This window comes from Artemia franciscana, chromosome 3, assembly GCF_032884065.1.
Source record: "Artemia franciscana chromosome 3, ASM3288406v1, whole genome shotgun sequence".
Classification (NCBI taxonomy): Eukaryota; Metazoa; Arthropoda; class Branchiopoda; order Anostraca; family Artemiidae; genus Artemia; species Artemia franciscana.
Window position 1 is genome coordinate 4,439,022 of NC_088865.1, and position 21,831 is coordinate 4,460,852.

The window sequence follows — 21,831 nt, forward strand, 5'->3', positions numbered from 1 at the left end:
GCGGTTTCGATCCACCGACCTCTGGGTTATGGGCCCAGCACGCTTCCGCTGCGCCAAGCCGCTGGTAGTATACGAATTTTTCAAACAAGTGATGTTATTACATGAGAAAATTTTACCTTCAATGGGGAAATGGGTATTTCTAAGCTAGAAAATCGGGGGGTTATGATTTTCCGACGAAACTTTCAAGGGCACTTACTCGGAGAATTCCGCGTCGAGTGAGTCTTCGTACACCCAGATCCGATGTCGGCTGTGACCTGTAGGCGTGGCAGAAAAAAAAACAAAAGGAGAACATGAACTTTAAGTGGCTATGCGTGGTTTCTGGAAAACAGGGAAGGAGTTATCGGATCGAGCTGAAATTTCGCGGATAAGCTCCTGGGCCCTAGGGGACCTTAACTTGTGAATTTCAGCCCGATCGGACAACGTTAAAGGGGGGCTGTGGTTGACGGGTCGAAACTTTCGGCCAGATTTTCCCCATGAAGGAAAAGTCCGAGGGGGATGAAAGTTGGCAGGTTTCTTAGTTGGAGCTCGGGCTACGAAATGCATCCCTCCCCATCCCCCTGCGACCACTGGAACCGAAGATCGCTTAACATTGTCGTGGTTCGCCTCTTTAAAGAGGCACGAGTGTGCCTCCTTGATAACCAAGGACATCCTAGGTTTTATAACCTAGGCTTCATTCCCTTGAAAATACCGGAAAATTTTCTTTATTAATACGTCTTTAAAAAAAGTTACCAGACAGGTAGCAGGTTTCATTAAAAGGTACCGACTTTTATATGCAGTTTGGTAAGTATAACCTGTTTTGCTGCACAGTTAGGGGAATCAAGTTGAGACTTTCAATGAAATTTTTTGCATGAGAGCGTAGGGAGGGGGCGCAAAATTTTGTGTTTTGGGAAAGAGGGCAAAATCTATTTTCTCCGGTCCTCACAAAAAAATATACACAACTTTTTTTTTCTTTCTTATAGCTGTTGCTCAACAGGCTCTTTACTAGTACAATATATAGTCTGAAAATCAGTCAGTAAGTTACTGAAATTTGGAGCATTAGTACCAGCAGGCGAAATATTAGAACCTAGGATGTATTGGCAATTATATGGGCATAGGGACAAAGGGATCTCATTCCCTGGTTGGAATGAAACGCTTTTCATTACATTAAGACCCTACGACTTAGTCATAGGGTTTTAAGTCTTAAGTCAGGGTCAAGCACGTATTATATGTGCCTTTTTATCTGTGCTCAATTATGCTTTTGCGCACCTATTGCCTGAAATATTTTTGTTTCGTATCGATTTTTTTCCCTATGCTTCACAACATGGGGTACATACAAACCAATGAAGCACTGGCAATTTTAACTAGGATGTATAAAACCTAGGACGTATTAGGAATTTCACCTAGGACGTATTCGAAATTTAACCTAGGACGAATAAAACCTAGGACGCATTAACAATTTTACCTCGGACGTATTGGCAATTTTATGGACATAGGAACAAAGGAATCTCCTTCCCTGGTTGGAATGAAAAACCTTTTATTACATTAAGACCCTATGACTTAGTCATAGGGTTTTAAGTCTTAAGTCAGGGTCAAGCACCTGTTATCTGTGCCTTTTTATCTGTGCTCAATTATGCTTTTGCGCACCTATTGCTTGAAATATTTTTATTTCGTATCGATTTTTTTCCCTACACTTCACAACATGGGGTACATACAAACCAATGTCATAGGGTTTTAAGTCTTAAGTCAGGGTCAAGCACGTGTTATATGTGAATTTTTATTATATGCAGTTATATGTGCCTTTTTATTATATGCAGTTTGGTAAGTATAACCTGTTTTGCTGCACAGTTGGGGGAATCAAGTTGAGACTGTCAATGAAATTTTTTGCATGAGAGCGAAGGGAGAGGGCGGAAAATTTTGTGTTTTGGGAAAGGGGGCAAAAATTTATTTTCTCCAAAAAAATACGCACAAACTTTTCACAAACTGAAAAGTTTTTTACACACTTTTCACAAAAAAATACACACAACATTTTTTTTCTTTCTTATAGCTGTCGCTCAACAGGCTCTTTACTAGTACAATATATAGTCTGAAAATCAGTCAGTAAGTTACTGAAATTTGGAGCATTAGTACCAGCAGGCGAAATATTAGAACCTAGGGTGTATTGGCAATTTTATGGGCATAGGGACAAAGGGATCTCATTCCCTGGTTGGAATGAAACGCTTTTCATTACATTAAGACCCTACGACTGAGTCATAGGGTTTTAAGTCTTCCAAAACATTAGGATCTACTAAAACAGTAGTTGATGACTAATGACTTAGTCATAGGGTCTCAAGTCTTAAGTCAGAGTCAAGCACATGTTATCTGTGCCTTTTTATCTGTGCTAAATTACGCTTTTGCGCACCTATTGCTTGAAAATTTTTTGTTTCGTATCGATTTGTTTCCCTACGCTTCACAACATGGGGTACATAAAAACCAATGACGCATTGGCAATTTTAGCTAAGATGTATAAAACCTAGGACGTATTGGGAATTTTACCTAGGACGTATTCGAAACTTAACCTAGGACAGATAAAACCTAGGACGCATTGATACTTTTACCTAGGACGTATTGGCAATTTTATGGACATAGGGACAAAGGAATCTCCTTCCCTGGTTGGAATGAAAAACGTTTTATTACATTAAGACCCTATGACTAAGTCATAGAGTCTCAAGTCTTAAGTCAGAGTCAAGCACATGTTATCTGTGCCTTTTTATCTGTGCTAAATTATGCTTTTGCACACCTATTGCTTGAAATTTTTCTGTTTCGTATCGATTTCTTTCCCTATGCTTCACAACATGGGGTACATACAAACCAATGACACATTGGCAATTTTAGCTAGGATGTATAAAACCTAGGACGTGTTGAGAATTCTATCTAGGACGTATGGGAAATTTAACCTAGGTCGGATAAAACCTAGGATGCATTGGCAATTTTTCCTAGGACGTATTGGCAATTTTATGGACATAGGGACAAAGGGATCTCCTTCCCTGGTTGGAATGAAAAACCTTTTATTGCATTAAGACCCTATGACTTAGTCATAGGGTCTCAAGCCTTAAGTCAGAGTCAAGCACATGTTATCTGTGCCTTTTTATCAGTGCTCATCTGCGCTTTTGCACACCTATTGTCTGAATATTTTTTTTTCGTATCGATTTGTTTCCCTATGCTTCTGAACACACGGTACATTCATACCTATGATGCATTGGAAAATTTTAGCTAGGACGTATAAAACCTAGCTCGTATTGGCAATTTTACATAGGACATATAAAACCTAGGCCGTATTGGCGATTTTATGGACATAGGAACAAAGGGGTCTCCTTTCCTGGTTGGAAGGACCAGACCTACGACGTATTGGCAATTTTAGCTAGGACATATAAAACCTAGGACGTGCTGGCAATTTTACTTAGAACGTATAAAACCTAGGACGTATTAGCAGTTTTAACTAGGACGTCTTGGCACTTTTATCTAGGAGGTAAAAAACCTAGGACGTATTGGCAACTTTATGGACATAGGGACGAAGGGGTCTCCTTCCCTGGTTGGAATGGAAAACTTTTTATTACACAAAAACCCAATGACTTAGTTGTTAGAGCTACATACAAAAAAAACCATATTCTTCAAGCAGAGCCAATTTTTATATACTTTTTCTTATTCAAATATTTCTTGTATCCTCAAAAAAAGTACAAATACGCAAGTATATCTAAAACTAAGCTTCACATTTGAAAGTAAAGTATATTAATGTACTAATGAAGATTGTGATATTAATACTTACTTTCATCACCACTTTCATTTCTTCTTCTTCTAGCTGCAAATGAGCCTTTTTTCTTGAAAAATGAACATTTTTCTGTGGCCGTTGTTTTTTCATCCATATCCAACGTGCTCACTGAATTGTACTTCAAAAGTTGGTTTATCTAAAATATGATAGGAAAACTAAAAAATTCAAAAAGCGTAGATTTCAAGAATCAAAGTTTAGCGTAGAAATCGTTCATGCTATATACAGCGTCTAACCAATAACCAATCAATGTTTTTTTTTCTGAATCAAGTTTTTCTTTGGGCCTTTTCATCACCAAATTCGCATATAAAAAAGAAAAAGAGTCAATGAACATGGTGGTATGACCATCTCAGGTCATTGTGCTTAGTTTTTCCAATTACAGAAAGAAAACAGATGGAAAGGCCTAGAAAAGAACTATTTTTAAGTTCCAGCAAAGATGAAACACATGATAAACAATACAAGTCATGTACTTTTGCAAGTAAAAGGCTTTTAATAATGCCTTATAATCAGTTTTTGAGAGTAGCAAACAATATCATTTGAAACAAAAAGTAACCTATATTAGTATGACCATCTTTGGCTCAACTGTTTTGAAATATGTTCTCATTTTTTGCTAATACATTTTTTTTTTCTTTCTCTCTCATAATCTTTTTCTTCTCTTTTCTCTTTTGTAACGTACCAACAATAGGTACAAGTAAATTACTATAGCAATATTTCCTAAAAACGACTGTTATTTCACAATCCAGCAAAAAAAAGATCATAAAAAAATAATTTTTATTTAGCACTACCGTATTAGTTTTTTGTATGTTTTTAGTTTTAGTTTTTAGTTTTTTGCTGATGAACTCTATAAATATCAGTTCTCTCTCTTTCTCAATTTCGCTTTATATTGAATTTTCATCTTTCCTGTTTAAGCTAACTTCATTAAAAAAGGGTACAATTTGTGAAAAACAAAATAAAATAAAAATAAATAAAAAAAGATAAAAACAAAAAAGCATCTTACATAAATGAATTTTGAACATTTATTAACCATTCTTTGCTCTTCTTGACACACATTACTTTTTCAATAAACTACATTTAAAAAATACGGTTTCATCCTGAAATCAAACAGCAAGTTTCAAAACATAAAAGGAACTATAAATAGGGAATTATAATCTAAAACAAACAAAAATTGCAATAAACAATGACACCAAACTTAAAAGGAATTTCACAATCCAGTAAAAAAAAAGATCATAAAAAAATAATTTTTATTTAGCACTACCGTATTAGTTTTTTGTATGTTTTTGCTGATGAACTCTATAAATATCAGTTCTCTCTCTTTTTCAATTTCGCTTTATATTGAATTTTCATCTTTCCTGTTTAAGCTAACTTCATTAAAAAAGGGTACAATTTGTGAAAAACAAAATAAAATAAAAATAAATAAAAAAAGATAAAAACAAAAAAGCATCTTACATAAATGAATTTTGAGCATTTATTAACTATTCTTTGCTCTTCTTGACACACATTACTTTTTCAATAAACTACATTTAAAAAATACGGTTTCATCCTGAAATCAAACAGCAAGTTTCAAAACATAAAAGGAACTATAAATAGGGAATTATAATCTAAAACAAACAAAAATTGCAATAAACAATGACACCAAACTTAAAAGGAAGGGTATTGCCACAAATAAGTGAGGTTTTGATTCCTTTCTCGGCTTCCAGGTAGATTTTAATTTACAAATTAATGAAAGTTACATTAATTGTTTAAACATTTAATTTCCATACATTTCAAAGGAGTGGACTAAAAAAAAGAAAAACGTGGACTAAAAAAGAAAGACAAAAATATGGATCTTTAAAATCAATCGTCACAAATGTTCCATATCGAGAAGTTTTGAACACAAGTAAGTCTGGTTTTGCAAGGGCACCAGCAAGAAATTTTCAGGGGGGAGGGCAGACGGTAAAATAGCCGTGGTGGCTGGGTGAAAGGGAATATATTTCAGGATATTTTTCTCGCTAGGAATAAGTTTATTTTTAGATAGTGTTAGGAAAAAACTTTCGAATAAAAAGATCAATTAAATTCCATGCAAAATGAAACAAAATACAATAAACTTTAAATGACAAAGATTCCTGGCAGAGATCGATTTATTTAATCAATGATGTATTTAATTATTATGCATTTAATCTTAAAAGAAAATCAAACTCAAAACAAAATTAAAGAGAGAGTTATTGCTTCCGTAGATTATAACAGATGTAGACTTGTCTTTATGCAATTTCCTACGCCAAAGAATAGTTTACAGAAGGAGTAGAGATACTAAAAAACCGTCGTGCCTGCATAGATACCATGTCTTGATTTTCAAGCTCCAATCTTCAAAATGTGGAATTTTTATATTTTTTTCAGAAGAAACATCTTCGATGCTCGTTTATTTGTTTTGTTTTCTGATTGTTTTATCGTTTTATTTTACGTTTTATTTTATTTGTTTTTGATTGGGCCAGGGAAAGTGTTGTTTTCTACCATTTTAGGGCACCAAACTGCGACTTTACCCAAAGAAGACGAATTTGAAATCAATTTGAAATTCTGAGAAGCTAATTGATTTAAAAGTATCAATAACTATATTTGAGGCTTCCCAGTTGCAAAAGAAGTAGGGCTAAACGGTGGCACTACTGGATTCTACCAAGTTGATTCGCTTTACTTGTAATGGAATTATGCTAGGTTTGGTGACCTCTAAATGTGTATCAGGTATAATGAGGGGGGAGGTCATTGTTTAGGTGGGGGTAGGATAGATTCCTAAAAAAGAACATTCTAATGGACAAACTGCTTACTCTTCATGAGGGTTCAAATGAATGTTTAAAGAGGTAGGGGGAGTAGGAATCAATTAATATGTTTCACTATACAGCTAAAATGTTACATTCCCATATCTACCAGCACAGAGGTGGAAAAGGAAAATCAGGTCATCATCAGTCCCGCCAGGAAGTTTTTGTGTGATGACTAATACTGCTGGTAATTTAGTTTTCAGCAACTTTAAATTGTAATATTTTTCTTTTTCTATTTATATGAAGCACTTTGATGTATTTAAACGAATGTATGTAATGTATTTCTCTATATGAAAATCCTATTGCAAAGGTTGTGATGGCTTTAGTTATGTAGAAGATCATAAGTCTCACAGAATTTCAATCCATAGAAACAATTACACTCCTTTTCATACAATCAAAATTCTTTAGTAGTAATATTAACAAGGACTTTTTACCAAAATCACTATTCATTGCCAATTTTTTAAGTATATTAAAATTTTATTAAAAATTGAAATTGCAAACTTAAACCTAAGACAGTACTAACTAGTGTACAATTATTAATTTACACATTTTAAAGAAATTAAATAGGGATTTAAGGGACCGGTACCTTAAATTATATCTTGGTTAGGTCTGGGTAAGACTTGGAAAACAATCAGAAATTAGATAAAAAAAAAGGAGTCTTTCGACTAAAGCAAGGAACAGATTTGAAACCTATTTGAACAGGTTATTCTTTATACGAAGGGGGCTGTCTCCTCCTTAGCTCCTTACTCTTTCCTGTGAAGTTTGACTTTTTTCCAATTTTTTTCAGAAGATTTACAATTGGAAAAAAGATTGTTTAAAGCATTAAACAGTTTTGTTGAATGAGCAAGGTGTTGAGAAGGAGGCAGTCCCCTTACATGCAGAGAAATTTATGTTTGTTTTAAATTTTAAGTTACTCCTTACTTTAGTTAAAGAAAAACCTTTTCTATTCGTCTAATTACATTTCACGGAACCGTAAAATTTTATGAATACAATATTTTCCATAACGCAGAAAAAACGAGCAATATCTCAATGATCTCTGTTTGGATTTTGATGGGTAATCAAACAGTTTGTGGTAACAAACTGTAAGTAAGGAGCGACCCGGCTCAATAGAAACCAAAATTTTAAAAAACGCAATTTTGATACCAATAGACATATCAAAAGAATTTGCTTATTATACTGATTCCAAATATATAAGTTTCAATAAATTAGTCTTGCCCATCAAAAGCTTCAAGCCTGAAAAAATTGTTCTAATCTTCGAAAAAAAGGGGAAAGACCCTCTTGAAGTCATAGAATTTTAATGAAAAGCACGCCATTAAATTCATCGTATCAAAGAATCAAACTGCGCAGGCTTCAATGTCATATCTGCAAAAATGTGAAATTTTGTGATTTTTTCAAGCAGAAAGACCATGGATGCGTAGTGCCCTTTTTAAGTGGCCAAAAATTTGGAGGGCAACTAGGCCCCCTCCCACGCCAATTTTCCCCCAAAATCATCCGATCAAAATTTTGAGATAGGTTATTTGTTCAGCGTAGTTGAAAGGCCCAATAACTATGTCTTTGGAGATAAAATGACCCCCTACAGCCCCTGGATAAAGGTTTTTAAGTAATAAAATTTGCTCATTGTTTCGTTTATTATTTGGAAGTATGTATACATTTTTCGGGTGGGTAGGGAAGGACGAATTTTCTGCTGGGAGGATTTTGCACGGGGAGAATTTTCCCAGCAGAGGGAAGTTTCCAGGGGTGAAATTTTCAAGGGAAATTTTACACTGGGTGAATTTGCCAAAAGCCCTATACAAATTGTCTTTACATGTCTTGCTTTCTCTTTACCGGTACAATTTAACGCGTGGATATGTTAAGGGTAATTGTCTGGAGTCAATTTTCGCCAGGATTGAATTGACCAGAGGATATTTCTGTGGGGAGGGAGATCTTCCCCTGGAGGTGTAACCAGGTGTTCTGGTGTTATTTAAAGAACGATCAGAAATTAAACAAAAAAAAAAGTTTTTTTCAACTGAAAGTAAGGAGCAACATTAAAACTTAAAACGAACAGAAATTAATATGTATATGAGGGGGAGTTGCCCCCTCCTCAACACCTCACTCTTAATGCTAAAACTTCAATTTTGTCCTAATTCTTTAAAAATGACTCCAGAAACACAAGGGTCGTTTAATTAGAACAATAAGTAACTTTTTTTTAAGTGCCAAACAACTGCAGCTTGAGGAGCGAGGTGTTGAGGAGGGGGGCAACACTCCTTATATACGTAATAATTTATGTTTGTTTTAAGTTTTAATGTTGCTCCTTACTTATGGTTGAAAGAACTTGTTTGTTTTTGTTTTTATTGGAAGCTTAGAGACAAACATTTTCCTAAAGGCAATGGAAAATATATCAATTAAAGTAAAAGTATATACAAATGAAAAAAGTAAGTAATTACAAAACATACACAAAACAATAGCCTAATTATAAAAATAATATCGTTTAATCAGATTAAACGATTTAATTAGATTAAATCCCAGCATTCAGTTCTGTTGAGCAATCCTGAAGCGTTGGACGTATATTTTCAAACTTTATCTACAGTTTTGAACTTGGTTATCACACACCGAAATGTTTAACGCCTTTAGATTCAGTGTTTATTAAAAGTCACGCATTATCAAATTAGTATGTTCAAAGTAAAATATTAAAACTAAGATTAAGAAAATCAAGTGAAAATTCGTAATTCAATATTTTTGATTTAAGTTTGAATACTAAAAACCAATATATTTGACACCCTTATACTTCATAACTGTAAAAAATTAAATCTTTTTCAAAGTGAAAACTAGATAAATGCAGTCACTGTGTTTTATTTTGATAAAGTAAAATACTAAAAACATATTCGTTCAGGGGGGAAAATGCTGAAATTCTCAGCATTCCTTTTGGGGAAAACATTTCTGACTATAGTGGCTTCATATACCAGCTCATGGGTACTCTTGCAATGCAAGCAAATTTTGACGGTATATTTTTACCGATTGTCCCCCATTTTACGGTATATTTTTACCGAAATTGTCCCTTATTTCTATAATTACCGAAATTTCTAGAATTATATGAAGTTTCTTGTGTACTAATAACTGCACTAATTACTAATGAACAAATAAATATTTAGTATCACCATAAAAAGCTGATTCTTTGATTGAATGTTATCAATAGTTAGGCTCTTATACTTTCGTTATTGGCAAGGATCGTTTTCTACTTACCATTCATTACTATGAAGAAATTGATTATTTTTTTTTTCCAACTCCAACCAAATAATATAGAAAAATGTTTGTGGAAAACTGGAAAGAGATCACTCAGTCACAAATCAGAACCCAAATTTTCCTTATTAAGGGTCAAAATCTATTGGCAGGCAGCCAACAAAAGGAGCAACACACATTTTTTCCGTGGTTTTCCTATTCTGCCCTCTTCCCTTTGATTTCCTTATAATAACTTTATAGTCCCAAATTTTCAGGAGGGCCAAGGCCCCCTGCCCCCCTCCCTTCCGGCACCCACGTGATTTTGCCACCTTTCCAACACACTAAATGCTGGAGCAGAATCTGCTCTTTACTTAAAAAAAGAAGCTAAAAGTGATATTTAGCCAATTGATTAGGTACACATTAGAAAACAATGGAGGAAGAAGAAGAAACTGATGAGCATTTACTGCATTTTAGACAAATAAATCTAAAGGAGAGGCTTCAACCTTTAGGGGGAGGGGGCAACACATTGTTTCTTTTGTGGCTATTTTTATTCATTTAGTTTGATTTTTAACTGCAATTTTGCTTCACTTTGTTTCATTTATAGTGGCTTCTAGTCACTTTAGTTTTGACATAAGCTAATTTGTAACATAAGCTAATTAACACGAGTTAATTAGCTAATTTGTTGTTTTTTTACATTTAATATTGATTCTTTCTTCCTAGTTTGTTTTTAACAGACACAGCTTCACAAATTTTAACATTAAAACTTAATACTAACAGAAATTAATCCGTATATGAAAGGGGCTATCCCCTCCTCAACACCCTGCTCTCTACGCTAAAGTTTTTATTGTCTTAAAAAGTGGAGTTGTGAAAAAAAAGTCAAACTTTAGCATAAAGAGCGAGGTGTTGAGGAGGGGACAGCCCCTTTCATATACAGAATAATTTCTGTAAAGTGTTACTAGAGCAACACTTTGGTTTTGTTTCCTTACTTCAATTAAACGCTGAAGTTGTTAATCTGTAAGGATCTTAAAATAAATACTAGGTTCACCAACTCGCAAAAGTTGCAAATCCCTCAATGCAACTAGCAAAAGTTGCAAACCCCTCATCTCTAAAGATGATTATAACCTATCAGTCGATTATAAGTTACCTAAATGTCTTACCACTGGAAACAAACTGGTCTTACCATCAAATACACCAGAATCAAATAATAGGTATACCAACTAGCAAAAGTTGTGAACTGCTCATTGCGAAAGATGATTATGAGTCTCCCCTATATGTTTCAAAATTGGTATTGGCCTACTTTTGGTTTCAGTGTGTATCTTATTACTAAACTTCTCAACCCCTTTAAACTTTCAAATTGGTATATCTCATGAAGGTATTTTTCAACCAAACAATGGATGATATATACTTTGATCAGCTTATCAAGAGCTATCGACAGCAGTAAAAAAAATCTATCTGTCTTAGTTCAAAAGTTGACTTTTTTGTCTTAGGCCAAGTTTCTAACATCACCACTTAGAAAGGAGCAAAGGATAAACTCTAACTTCTTTAGCAATGAGATAACTTTTACAGTTTAAGAGGTACATCTGATACCATTTCTCTACTGCAAGCCCAAGTGCAAAAAACCAAATGATAAACTCAGCTAAAATCACGAACAGAAATGGGTAGAAACAATAGATGCCAGCCCTTTTGGTCTGCACTTTTTTATTTCTGTAATTTTTCTATTTATCACGCAAAGAAGATATATTGGCTGTGGGGCCAGGAAACTGCCAAATATATTTAACACTTATAGATTTTAGGCCACATTCAATTTGAAATTGGTGTCTGCCAGCTTGCCGGCTAGAACAGAGCTTTCCACTCAAAAGCACAAAGATGGTTTGATGAACTGAAAGCTTCACTGTATAACTCCATATAGTTATCTCACATAGGCTATAAAGCTCCAAGTCACTTTACACACTATAGGCTCTGGCTCAAGAACAAGCAAAAACCATCTTTTTTGGCCCCAGGCAAGAGCCCTATAAAGCTTTCCAAAGTGCAAAGTCATATTCATCAATCCTGCCTAAGGTCCACACTTTCCATAAAAACCGCAGAGGTTAGGCCCTTACCATTTTCTAAGAATAAGCTGAAATCAGGGTGCTAGTAAAAAAAAAAAAAAAAAACAACAAAACCAAAGTGTTGCTCTTGCAACACAATGAAGTTGCTGAAATTATTTTTTTAGTTGTCATCAAATACTTACAGGAACATCTCAAAGTCAAGTGAAAACCTCAGGCAACTATGACAAATTCATAAATACTTTTTCTTATGATTTATGATATCAATTTGAGGTTATTGTGGGTTCAAACACTTCTATAAGTTCCCTTTTCTCTCTCTCTCTCTCTTTGATTATTTTATTTAGCTAATTTTATAGATGGATGAGATGCCAGAGCCTTGGTGTTTTGTGCTGACACAACTATCCAAAGCTTGACTTCAATGAAGAAATTGGTGTTTTTCCAGTCTTGGAGATGATTCTGATCTTGGTGATTTACCAGATGACAGATATGAAGAGGACCGAAGTTGCACTACCACTGGTTGCTCTATCATGAACGTGACAACTGGTTCTGAAGCCAGAGAGGAGGTACCTCATACCTCTGGTTTGTGGAGTTCCACCAAGATTTTGATAAATTAGTGAGTGATGATGAAAACTGGCTGATTTTAACTCATCAAAAAAGTCAGTTTGCCCACTTCCATGGAAAGCTCAGTTACAACTTTTCAAAAGAAATGACAGTAGAGGCTGGCCCCTCTCAAGTAAGTAATGGTTCATCTGAGCCCCTGAGTTAAAAAAAAAGCCCAGAGAAGGCAAAGAAAAAGGAAAACAAGCACAGTTGAGCTCAATGTGGAATTGCAGTAGATGAATTTTATGTCAGGAAAAACCCAAAGCAAGATGGACTAACTTGCTTCAGTACTTCAAGAAATGTCTGCCAAGTTCTATTTTTGATTTAACTACTGAGAAACCTTAAAACTATCATCAGGTAACTTACAACAAGAGTATCACCAGGAATACCAAAAATCTTGCCGAAGAAATAAGGTGAATGGTGAGTATCTATCTTGATGGGATCACATAGGTTACTACAGAAAAGACTGTACTGGAACAGGAAGTATACAGTTCCTACCATTTCCCAGACTATGTGCAGCAATTTGACAGCAGAGGTTACAGAACAACCTACACTCCATCATCAAGGAAAACAAGAACAAGAGGGATGTGCTGTAGAAACTAAAACCAATTATTGAAGCTGTTCAAAAATATTTGTCAAAGTATGGATGTCAAAACAAATTAGTCAAAGGGTGAATAGAAGGTTCTGTCCAAAGGAAAGACTTCAATCAAACAATATGCAAAGTCAAAATTACAGCCCTAGGGGGTTGAAAAACTTTGTGCCCTGTATATCACCTAGATTTATATTCACCTTCAAAATAAGTCAAGGAGACTCTACACTAATTGTCAAGAAACTACAAGAAGATGGAGGAGCTGAGATTCTGCATCTTTTCAAGACAAGTCCCAAAGATCATGAACTTCCAGGCTTATTCTGACAACTTTTTCTTGTTGTTTACCTTGATTGAGACCACAACCTCTGCTGGATTCCTAGAAGATGGTACCAAGTGAAACAATTGTATTGCAAATACCCCAATGCTTCAAGGAAAGTGCTCTACTACTTGAATGAGCCTCTCTTACTGATATTGCATTGAAACCGAGGCAAGAAATGGACTATAAAGACTATTTTTAGCACTACTGGTATGCATATCAATAATATTGCAGATTTGAAAAGTCTTGACACCCAAAGGTGAAACCAATACCTTTGTTTGTGTTTCTAAACAAACTAGCCGAAGTCTTACTTCTTCAGAAAACCCCCTGCAACAAGGTTGTCTAAGGATAAAGACATTATTGTAGTGCCCCAATCATGGCCAATCCCTGTGGTCTGGGTTAATGACAGTATACATTATGATACCATGAATCACTATCCATATTATGAAAATGGACAAGAACAATTTTGTAGGCTTGAAGTTTGTAAGGAGGGCATGTAACAGATTATGTGTGGACAAGTTGGTGTTTCTTTCTGTCTTAACAAGAGCTGAAATTGTTTTGTGAAATTCAACATTTTGTAAAATGCTATGTGACTGATTTTGAAACAGATATCTTGAAAATAAATGTGTTAAATAATTATTGCTGTTTGCTACCCTGTTACTGCTAATTTCCTACCCTATTCTGGCCATGGTAAATTCTTAAAAACATCTAGAGCACAACCTGAGATTGCATAAACTTAGAAACTTGAAAATTTTGAGTTTTTTAATTGCTGAGAAAAACTTGGGTCAGAAAAAGTTAACTGAATGTTGTCATTATATTGATTCTTTGTTGAGATGATTTTTGGTAATTGTTTAGTTTTGTCACAAGCTGTCTAAGCTGGAAACTATACTGCAAAGCAACATAGTTTCCAGTTTAGAGCACTTATAAATGCTAATTCTAGAAGCACATCCATTTCTGGTTGTGACCCTGCGCCTCCATGGGGCAAACTAAAAATGCACAAAGTGGGCAGGGTTTTAAAGCCAAGAGAAAAGTTGGGGTTGTATTATATGAATGAAATTATATTCAAAATACTAATCCCAGTCATTACCCATAATTTCTGTATAGTAGGAAGCTGAAAGATAACTAAAAAGCTCACGCATCCATTGATGTTAATATCTACTTTCACTTTCACATTTAAACTAGCCAGCTGTTTGAAGAAAAGAAGCATCTGATTTTGCTTATTTGTAACTGTACCTATAGAGCAAAGTGAATTAGTCCATGAGCCCTATGGGCAGCAGAGCGAGGTCTGTATTCTATTGGTTGACTTGTTAATTGATGTTTGTGACCTATTTTTTGTTTACTCTTCAGGCTTCAAGCCACATAATTATTTAATAAAAATAGAATACAGGCCTTGCCCTGCTGCCAACAGGGCTCATGGACTAATTTGCTTTGCTCAATAGGTGATTTTACCTGACTATTCAACAAATTTGTTTCACCAAGGCCTTCCCATAGACAAAGCATCTTTTCAAACAAAATGAATCTTGAACTGAAAAACTGTATAATCTCCATTCTGTTGAAAGACATTTCTTCAAATCAACAGGACATAAATAATATTTAACTAACTGCTCTGATTCACCAGTTCACTCGCTAATTTAAACTTGAAAGTGAAAGTGGATAATTAGCAATAATGGATGCATAAGTTTTTTTAATTATCTTTTGACTTACTACTATACAGAAATTACCAGTAATGACTGGAATTAGTATTTAAAAATATAATTTCGTTCATGTTGTACAACCTCAACATTTCCCTTGGCTTCAAAACCCTGCCCACTTTATGCATTTTTAGTTTGTTGAAGGGGGATTTTAGAAAGCTAGAAAGCTAAAAACAGCATTATGCTGTTTTGAAGCATACTTTCCAGTTTAGACAGCTTGTGACAAAACTAAACATTTACCTGATTTTCTGTTATCTCAGTTTGATGCATCATAGTTTCATCTGGGATTCATCCTAAGACACAATTTTGAGGAAATTAGCCAAAAATGGGATTACATTGAGTTTGAGGTTCAATTACGTAGCCTAGGCTAAAATGTAATTTAAAAACTGGCAAAATTCTAGTCAATTGACTTCTTGCTATCTTGGAAAGTTGCTGGGCTAGGGAATTGAAGCTTTCAGGGATGTGTCTACAGGCTAAAGTATATCCTGGGAAGTTATTATGAGGTCCCTAACTATACCCCTTCCCCCTCCTCTACATAACGCTGCTTTTTGTGCATTACGACTTATATTTTGGTCAAATTTGATCCTATATTACTATTCAAAGTGTAAATCCTTGCTTACCTTAGAAAAATTAAACTTTTCACTGTTTTTTAAGCTACTATTTTCCATAACTAGTTCACCAGCATTGAAAAACAATTATTGCCTTTTATGATATAGTTCAAAATTGAATGTAGGCATTTGAACAAACCCCATGTTTGAAATGTCTAATCTTGAAATGGCTTTCCACAGGAGTAATAGAGGTAAGACATTGAACTTTAAGGGATTTCTCACTCAAAATTATGATTAGGTGCTACAATTGGGTATGGCTTTGGTAGTTTCAGGTAATTCAGAAAAATTAGGTAATTCAGAAAAATTAGAAAAAAAGAGGTATTTGTAACTTATGAATGGGTGATCAGATCTTAATGAAGTTTGATATTTAGAAAGAGCTTGTGCTTCAGAGCTCTTATTTTAAATTCCGACCAGATCCAGTGACATTGAGGGGAGTTGGATGGGGAAACCGGAAATCTTGGAAGATGTGAAAACTGAGGCATCTTTATCTAGCAAATGGGTTGTTGGATCTTAATGAAACTTGATATATAGAAAGATCTTATGTCTCAGATGCTTATAGAGAAATTACTCTGTATATGAAAGGGGTTTTTCCTCTTCAACGTCCCGCTTTTTATGCTAAAGTTTGACTCTTTCTGTTAGCTTTACTTTTTAAAAAAGTAAAAAACTTTAGCATAAAGAGCAGGGTGTTGAGGAGGAAAAGCCCCTTTCATATATGGAGTAATTTCTGTTCATTTTAAGTTTTAATGTTGCTCCTTACTTTCAGTTAAAAACACTTGCTTTTTTTTAATTTATACCATAGTTTTATAAATATATATTTAAAATTCACAAAATGAACCAAAAATAAGCCCTTAATAAACATTAATTACAACACAACTATCCAGAAAAGAAGTTTTACAAAGGAAAGTAAAGAACCATATTAAACTTAAGACAAGCTTCAACACATTCCTATAATATTTAAAGCTCAATGTTTCGTGAGAAACCAGGAAAGGAAAATACATAATTAATGAAAAAAATCAAATAGTTGAGAAAATGAGAATTTTGTCAGCCAGTAGCAAAATAAGAAGACGAAAATCAAGCAAATATTTTGATAAGGACCTCCAAATAACGGAAGTGTTTTCAAACAAAATGAAGTGGTGAGGGTTATTGTGCATGTGTTGGGCCAAGGCAGAATCAAATTCTTGGGCCTTTGGTGCAAACTATGACTTTGTTGATTGAATATTTGTGTTTCAACAACCCCTTCTCCCAATTATTGGCATTTTACCAATATAGAAGATTTATAAAAGTTACACACCCCTTAAAATTTGAAAACTGGCATTATTCACGTTTCTAAATCTCTTTCATAGGGTTGTATCCAGGAAATTTTCAGGGGGAAGGGGTATTAAATATTTTTTTAGGAATGTTTATAAAAAAAAACTATGAAACGCATGAAAGACTTGTTTATATTCATTTGGTTACATTTCTACGAGTTGGAGAAGGGTTCCAGACGGGGGGTTCATACCCTCTAGCCCTCCTAGATATGGCTTGTTTTTTCCTACTCTATTTGAATTTAAAGGGAAAAAATTGCATTAATTTTCTCACAACCTCCCACATATTTACATTGTCATTAAAACATATGGTGTTCTCAATATATGAACTCCACATTAATTACTCTTTTTAATACCGGATGACACATGGAAAGGTAATTACAAGTGACATAACAATTCCCCAGGGAGCTGGAACAGTTTTCTGGGATCTGAAAGGACCTTTTGATGCAGTTATAATGTAATTCAGCATTCTTATTTTTAATGTATTTGTGAAAAACTTTTAAAAATGTAATGTTACTTCTTTGTTTTCACTTGAATAATCCATTTGTATGGCACTTGATATTAACCAAGTGACATATAGCAATCGCAAATTGTATTGTTCTATTGATTGTGCTCAATAATGATTCTTAAAAACCTGAAGAGAGGCAAAACAGAAATCTGAGACCAGTGGTGTCAATTACAGGAGGGAAAAGGGAACCACCCCAACTCCCCCTCTAGTTTTTTTATATTTCCATTGAAAATGCCTTTATTTGTGTAATCATTGAAAAAGAACAACAAATTCCACCACCCCCCCCCCCCTATATATTCAAAATCCATTTTACACCTCCTAAATTTTGTGATTTGACACTGTCTTAGACAGGATCTCTCAACTCAACAAACACAAAGGAGACTTACTAACAACTTACAGATTTGTTAGCAGTCTTTAACAATATTTCCATTATTATAAGTTTTTTAAATACATTAAAAATAAGAATGCTAAATTACCTTATAAATTCATCAAAAGTATTCATCATTATAACTTCATATATTGAAAAGACTGTTAGTTTTAATGAGAATGTAAATATGTGGGAGGTTGTCAGAAAGTTAATACAATCTTTTCCCTTTAAATTCAAATAGGCTAGGGAAAAACAAGCCATATCCAAGAGGGATAGAGGGTACAAACCCCCTGTCCAAAACCTTTCTCCAACTTGTAAAAACATAACAAAATGAATATAAAAAAGTCTTTCACAGGTTTCATAGTTTTTTATAAACATTTCTCAAACAAATCTTTAATACCCCTTCCCCCTGAAAATTTTCTGGATACCACCCTATGAAAGAGATTTAGAAATGTGAAAAATACCAGCTTTCAAATTTTAAGGGGTGTGTAACATTTTTAAATCTTCTATATTGGTAAAACGCCAACAATTGGGAGAATGGGTTGTTGAAACACAAATATTCAATCAACAAAGTCATAGTTTGCACCAAAAGCCCAAGAATTTTGATTCTGCATTGGCCAAAAACATGCAGAATAACCCTCACCACTTCATTTTGTTTGAAAACACTTCCATTATTCAGAGGTCCTTGTCAAAATATTTGCTTGATTTTCATCTTCATATTTTGCTACTGGCTGAGAGAATTCTCATTTTCTCAACTATTTGATTTTTTTCATAACTATATCTTTTCCTTTCCTGATTTCTCACAAAATATTGAGCTTTAAATATTATGGTAATGTGTTGATGCTTGTCTTCAGTTTAATATGGTTCTTTACTTTCCTTTGTAAAACTTCTTTTCTGGATAGTTGTGTTGTAATTATTGTTTATTAAGGGCTTATTTTTGGTTTATTTTGCTAATTTAAAATATATATTTATAAAACTATGGTATAAATTAAATAAAAAAACAGGTATTTTTTACTGAAATTAAGGAGCAACATTAAAACTTAAAATGGATGGAAATTACTCTGTATACAAAAGGGGCTTTTCCTCCTCAACACCCCACTCTTTACACTAAAGTTTTTTACTGTTTTAAAGAGTAAAGTTAACACAAAGAGTCAAACTTTAGCATAAAAAGCAGGGCATTGAGGAGGAAAAACCCCTTTCACAGACAGAGTAATTTCTGTATTAAGCATGTGAGACATAAGATCATTCTAAATATCAGGTTTCATTAAGATCCAACCACCCATTTGCAAGATAAAGATACCTCAATTTTCATGTCTTCCAAGATTTCCAGTTTCCCCATCCAACTCCCCTCAATGTCACAGGATCTGGTTGGGATTTAAAATAAGAGCTCTAAAGCACAAGATCTTTCTAAATATCAAACTTTATTAAGATCTGATCACCTATTTGTAAGTTACAAATACATCCTTTTCTATTTTTTTTCAAATTACCCCCCACCCAACTCCCCCAAAGAGAGTGGATCCAGTCTGGCTATGTCAGTAATGTATCTTGAACTTGTGCTCGTTCTTCTCACGAGCTTTCATCCTGATCTCCCTACTTTAAGCATTTTCCAAGATTTCCAGTCCTCTCCCAACTCTCCCAAATGACACTGGATCCAATCTGAATTTGAACTAAGATATCTGAGTTACAAGGTCTTTCTAAATATGAAATTTCATTAAGATGTAATCACTCTTTTGTAAGTTTAAAATACCTTTTTTTCTAATTTTTAGAATTACCCCCCCCAAACTCCCCCAAAGAGAGCATATCTGTTATGGTTATGTCTATCATGTAATTAGAACTTGTGCTTATTTTTCCCACTAAATTTGTTTTGCCTCTCTACAGGGTTTCTATGAATCATTATTGGGCCTTCTTGAAGAAATGGACTTTCTCTGCACTGTTATGATTTACAAAATAGATGTTATTGACACACATATAACATAGAAACTACCAAAGCCATGCCCAATTGTAGCACCTAATCATAATTTTGAATGAGCAATCCCTTAAAGTTCAATGTCTTATCTCTATTACCCCTGTGTAAAGCCATTTCAAACATGGGGTTTGTTTAAATGCCTACATTCCATTTTGAACTGTACTGTAAAAGGCAATAATTGTTTTTCAATGCTTGTGAACTATTAAGGAATATAGTAGCTTAAAAACAGTGAAAAGTTGAATTTTTCCAAGGTAAGCAAGGATTTGCACTTTGAATAGTAATATAGGATCAAATTTGACCAAAATATAAGCTGTAATGCACAAAAAGCTGCGTTATATAGAATAGGGGGAAGGGGTGCAGGTAGGGATCTCAAAATAACTTCCCGGGATACACTTTACCCTGTAGACACATCCCTGAAAGTTTCAATTCCCTAGCCCAACAACTTTCCAAGATAGAAAGAAGTCAATCGACTAGAATTTTACCTAACAACTTGTTCCAGTAGTCCCCACCCAACTAGATAAGCCTTAAACTCCTTAAAAGTTCACTTTTGATTGGTAAAATTCTAGTTTAATGACTTCTTGTTATCTCGGAAAGGGGTTAGGAAAATGAAACTTTTGTGGATGGGTCTTCAGGCTAAAGAATATCCCGAGAACGTATCTTACCAGTAAGCCATACGCAATGACAAAATTTGAAACTATTCACACAGCCAAGGAAATCATATGTACTCTATTTAAACTTTATTCGATATAGCCACGGTTGCCATGATACAATTTTGAAGAAAAAATGAGTCGACGATTAAGAGAAAACACCGTCGCTCACCGAATATATCACTGTCCATTCAGCAAGGCAAATACAATAGTAGTATTTTTTCTAGCAATCTGTAGTTAATTCTTAGTAAATAACAAGGTTCGAACGGTCTTATCTGCTATTTAATTACCATCAGTTACTGTACTAAGAACAAAGGAGATCTAAATTATATCTTCTTCTGTTTCATTTGGAGACTAAGTATTATACACCAAAGAAAGCTTTATCTGGTATATGAATATACATTTTGTTTATCCGCTCTCAACAGCTAATTTAGGATCAGTAAATAAAACAGTATGAGCAGGCCATCAAGATTGGTATGTTCAATGGGTCTCAGAAACTCGACTATTTTTGCACGTTCTGTTGATAGTATTATGCCGGATACATATTGCCTTTAGTAGCCTAAGATACGGGGTTTAACTTGGGTCTCCTTATAATGAAATTTGTTCGTTTACATTGAGACATAAGTTATATTTATTATTCCAAAACAACGTTTAGGATTAAGGAAACATTGTGCATTTTCATTTAAGAAAATCAACCAATGAAGGAAAACAAATTGTCTCTGCTACATTTTGAAAAATGTAATTTTTTCTCATTCCCCCACATTTTTCTCTATTGTTGCCCCTGTTTAGAACAATAGTCTATTAATTAAAAGGCACATCTTTCCCCTCAAACAGTGGAAACAATCCAAACTACGAGTTGATTTTACAATTTGATAATGCACCGGTCACTGACACCTAAGAATACATTTTTATCCTTAAATAAAGCTAGGCTACTTTTATTTACAGTCTATTACAATTGAAAGAGACATATAGAAGGTCAAACTCTTCATAGTTTTGCTATTTTTTCTATCATATACTTTGCAAAACTCCCCATATTTGGAAAGATCTTACGACAAATCGTTGAAGAGTGTGGCTTATTGGTTTTCTATAGCACCTATCAGTAACGACTGAAAACATTTTATTATCTTGCTTTAGTTTTCTATTAATAAACGATAAAAAGATCTAATAACGTGCCAGAGATAAGTAAGTCATCCAGTAACAGGTGCATTATCCTACTTATAAATAGTTTGGCTCATACTTTAGACTTGCTAAACAGGTTTTTACAACTTTACTGTTTTGTAGACCCCCTTCCTATAATTATATCCACTAAACAAAAAAAAATGAGAAATTAAAAGCCCACAATCCGAGAATCACACAGACCAGGCCAGGATTTAGGCACAGGCCCACTAGGTCTGTGGGCTTTTACTGGGGGAATCTACCAAAATTAAG

The 21,831-nt window shown here is 34.2% G+C and overlaps 1 protein-coding gene across 1 annotated transcript in view; it reads right to left on the reverse strand.

The window, feature by feature from the left end:
* LOC136024783 (E3 ubiquitin-protein ligase RNF113A-like) overlaps positions 1–20,518 on the reverse strand; it is a 50,446-nt gene extending 29,928 nt beyond the window's left edge. The window contains exons 1-3 of the mRNA XM_065700240.1: positions 20,476–20,518; positions 20,419–20,434; positions 3,782–3,920 (exon numbers count right to left, since the gene is read on the reverse strand). Coding sequence (XP_065556312.1) covers positions 3,782–3,878 — 97 coding nt within the window. The 5' untranslated portion in view covers positions 3,879–3,920; positions 20,419–20,434; positions 20,476–20,518. The remainder of the gene's footprint in view (positions 1–3,781; positions 3,921–20,418; positions 20,435–20,475) is intronic.
* Positions 20,519–21,831: the final 1,313 nt, after the last annotated feature.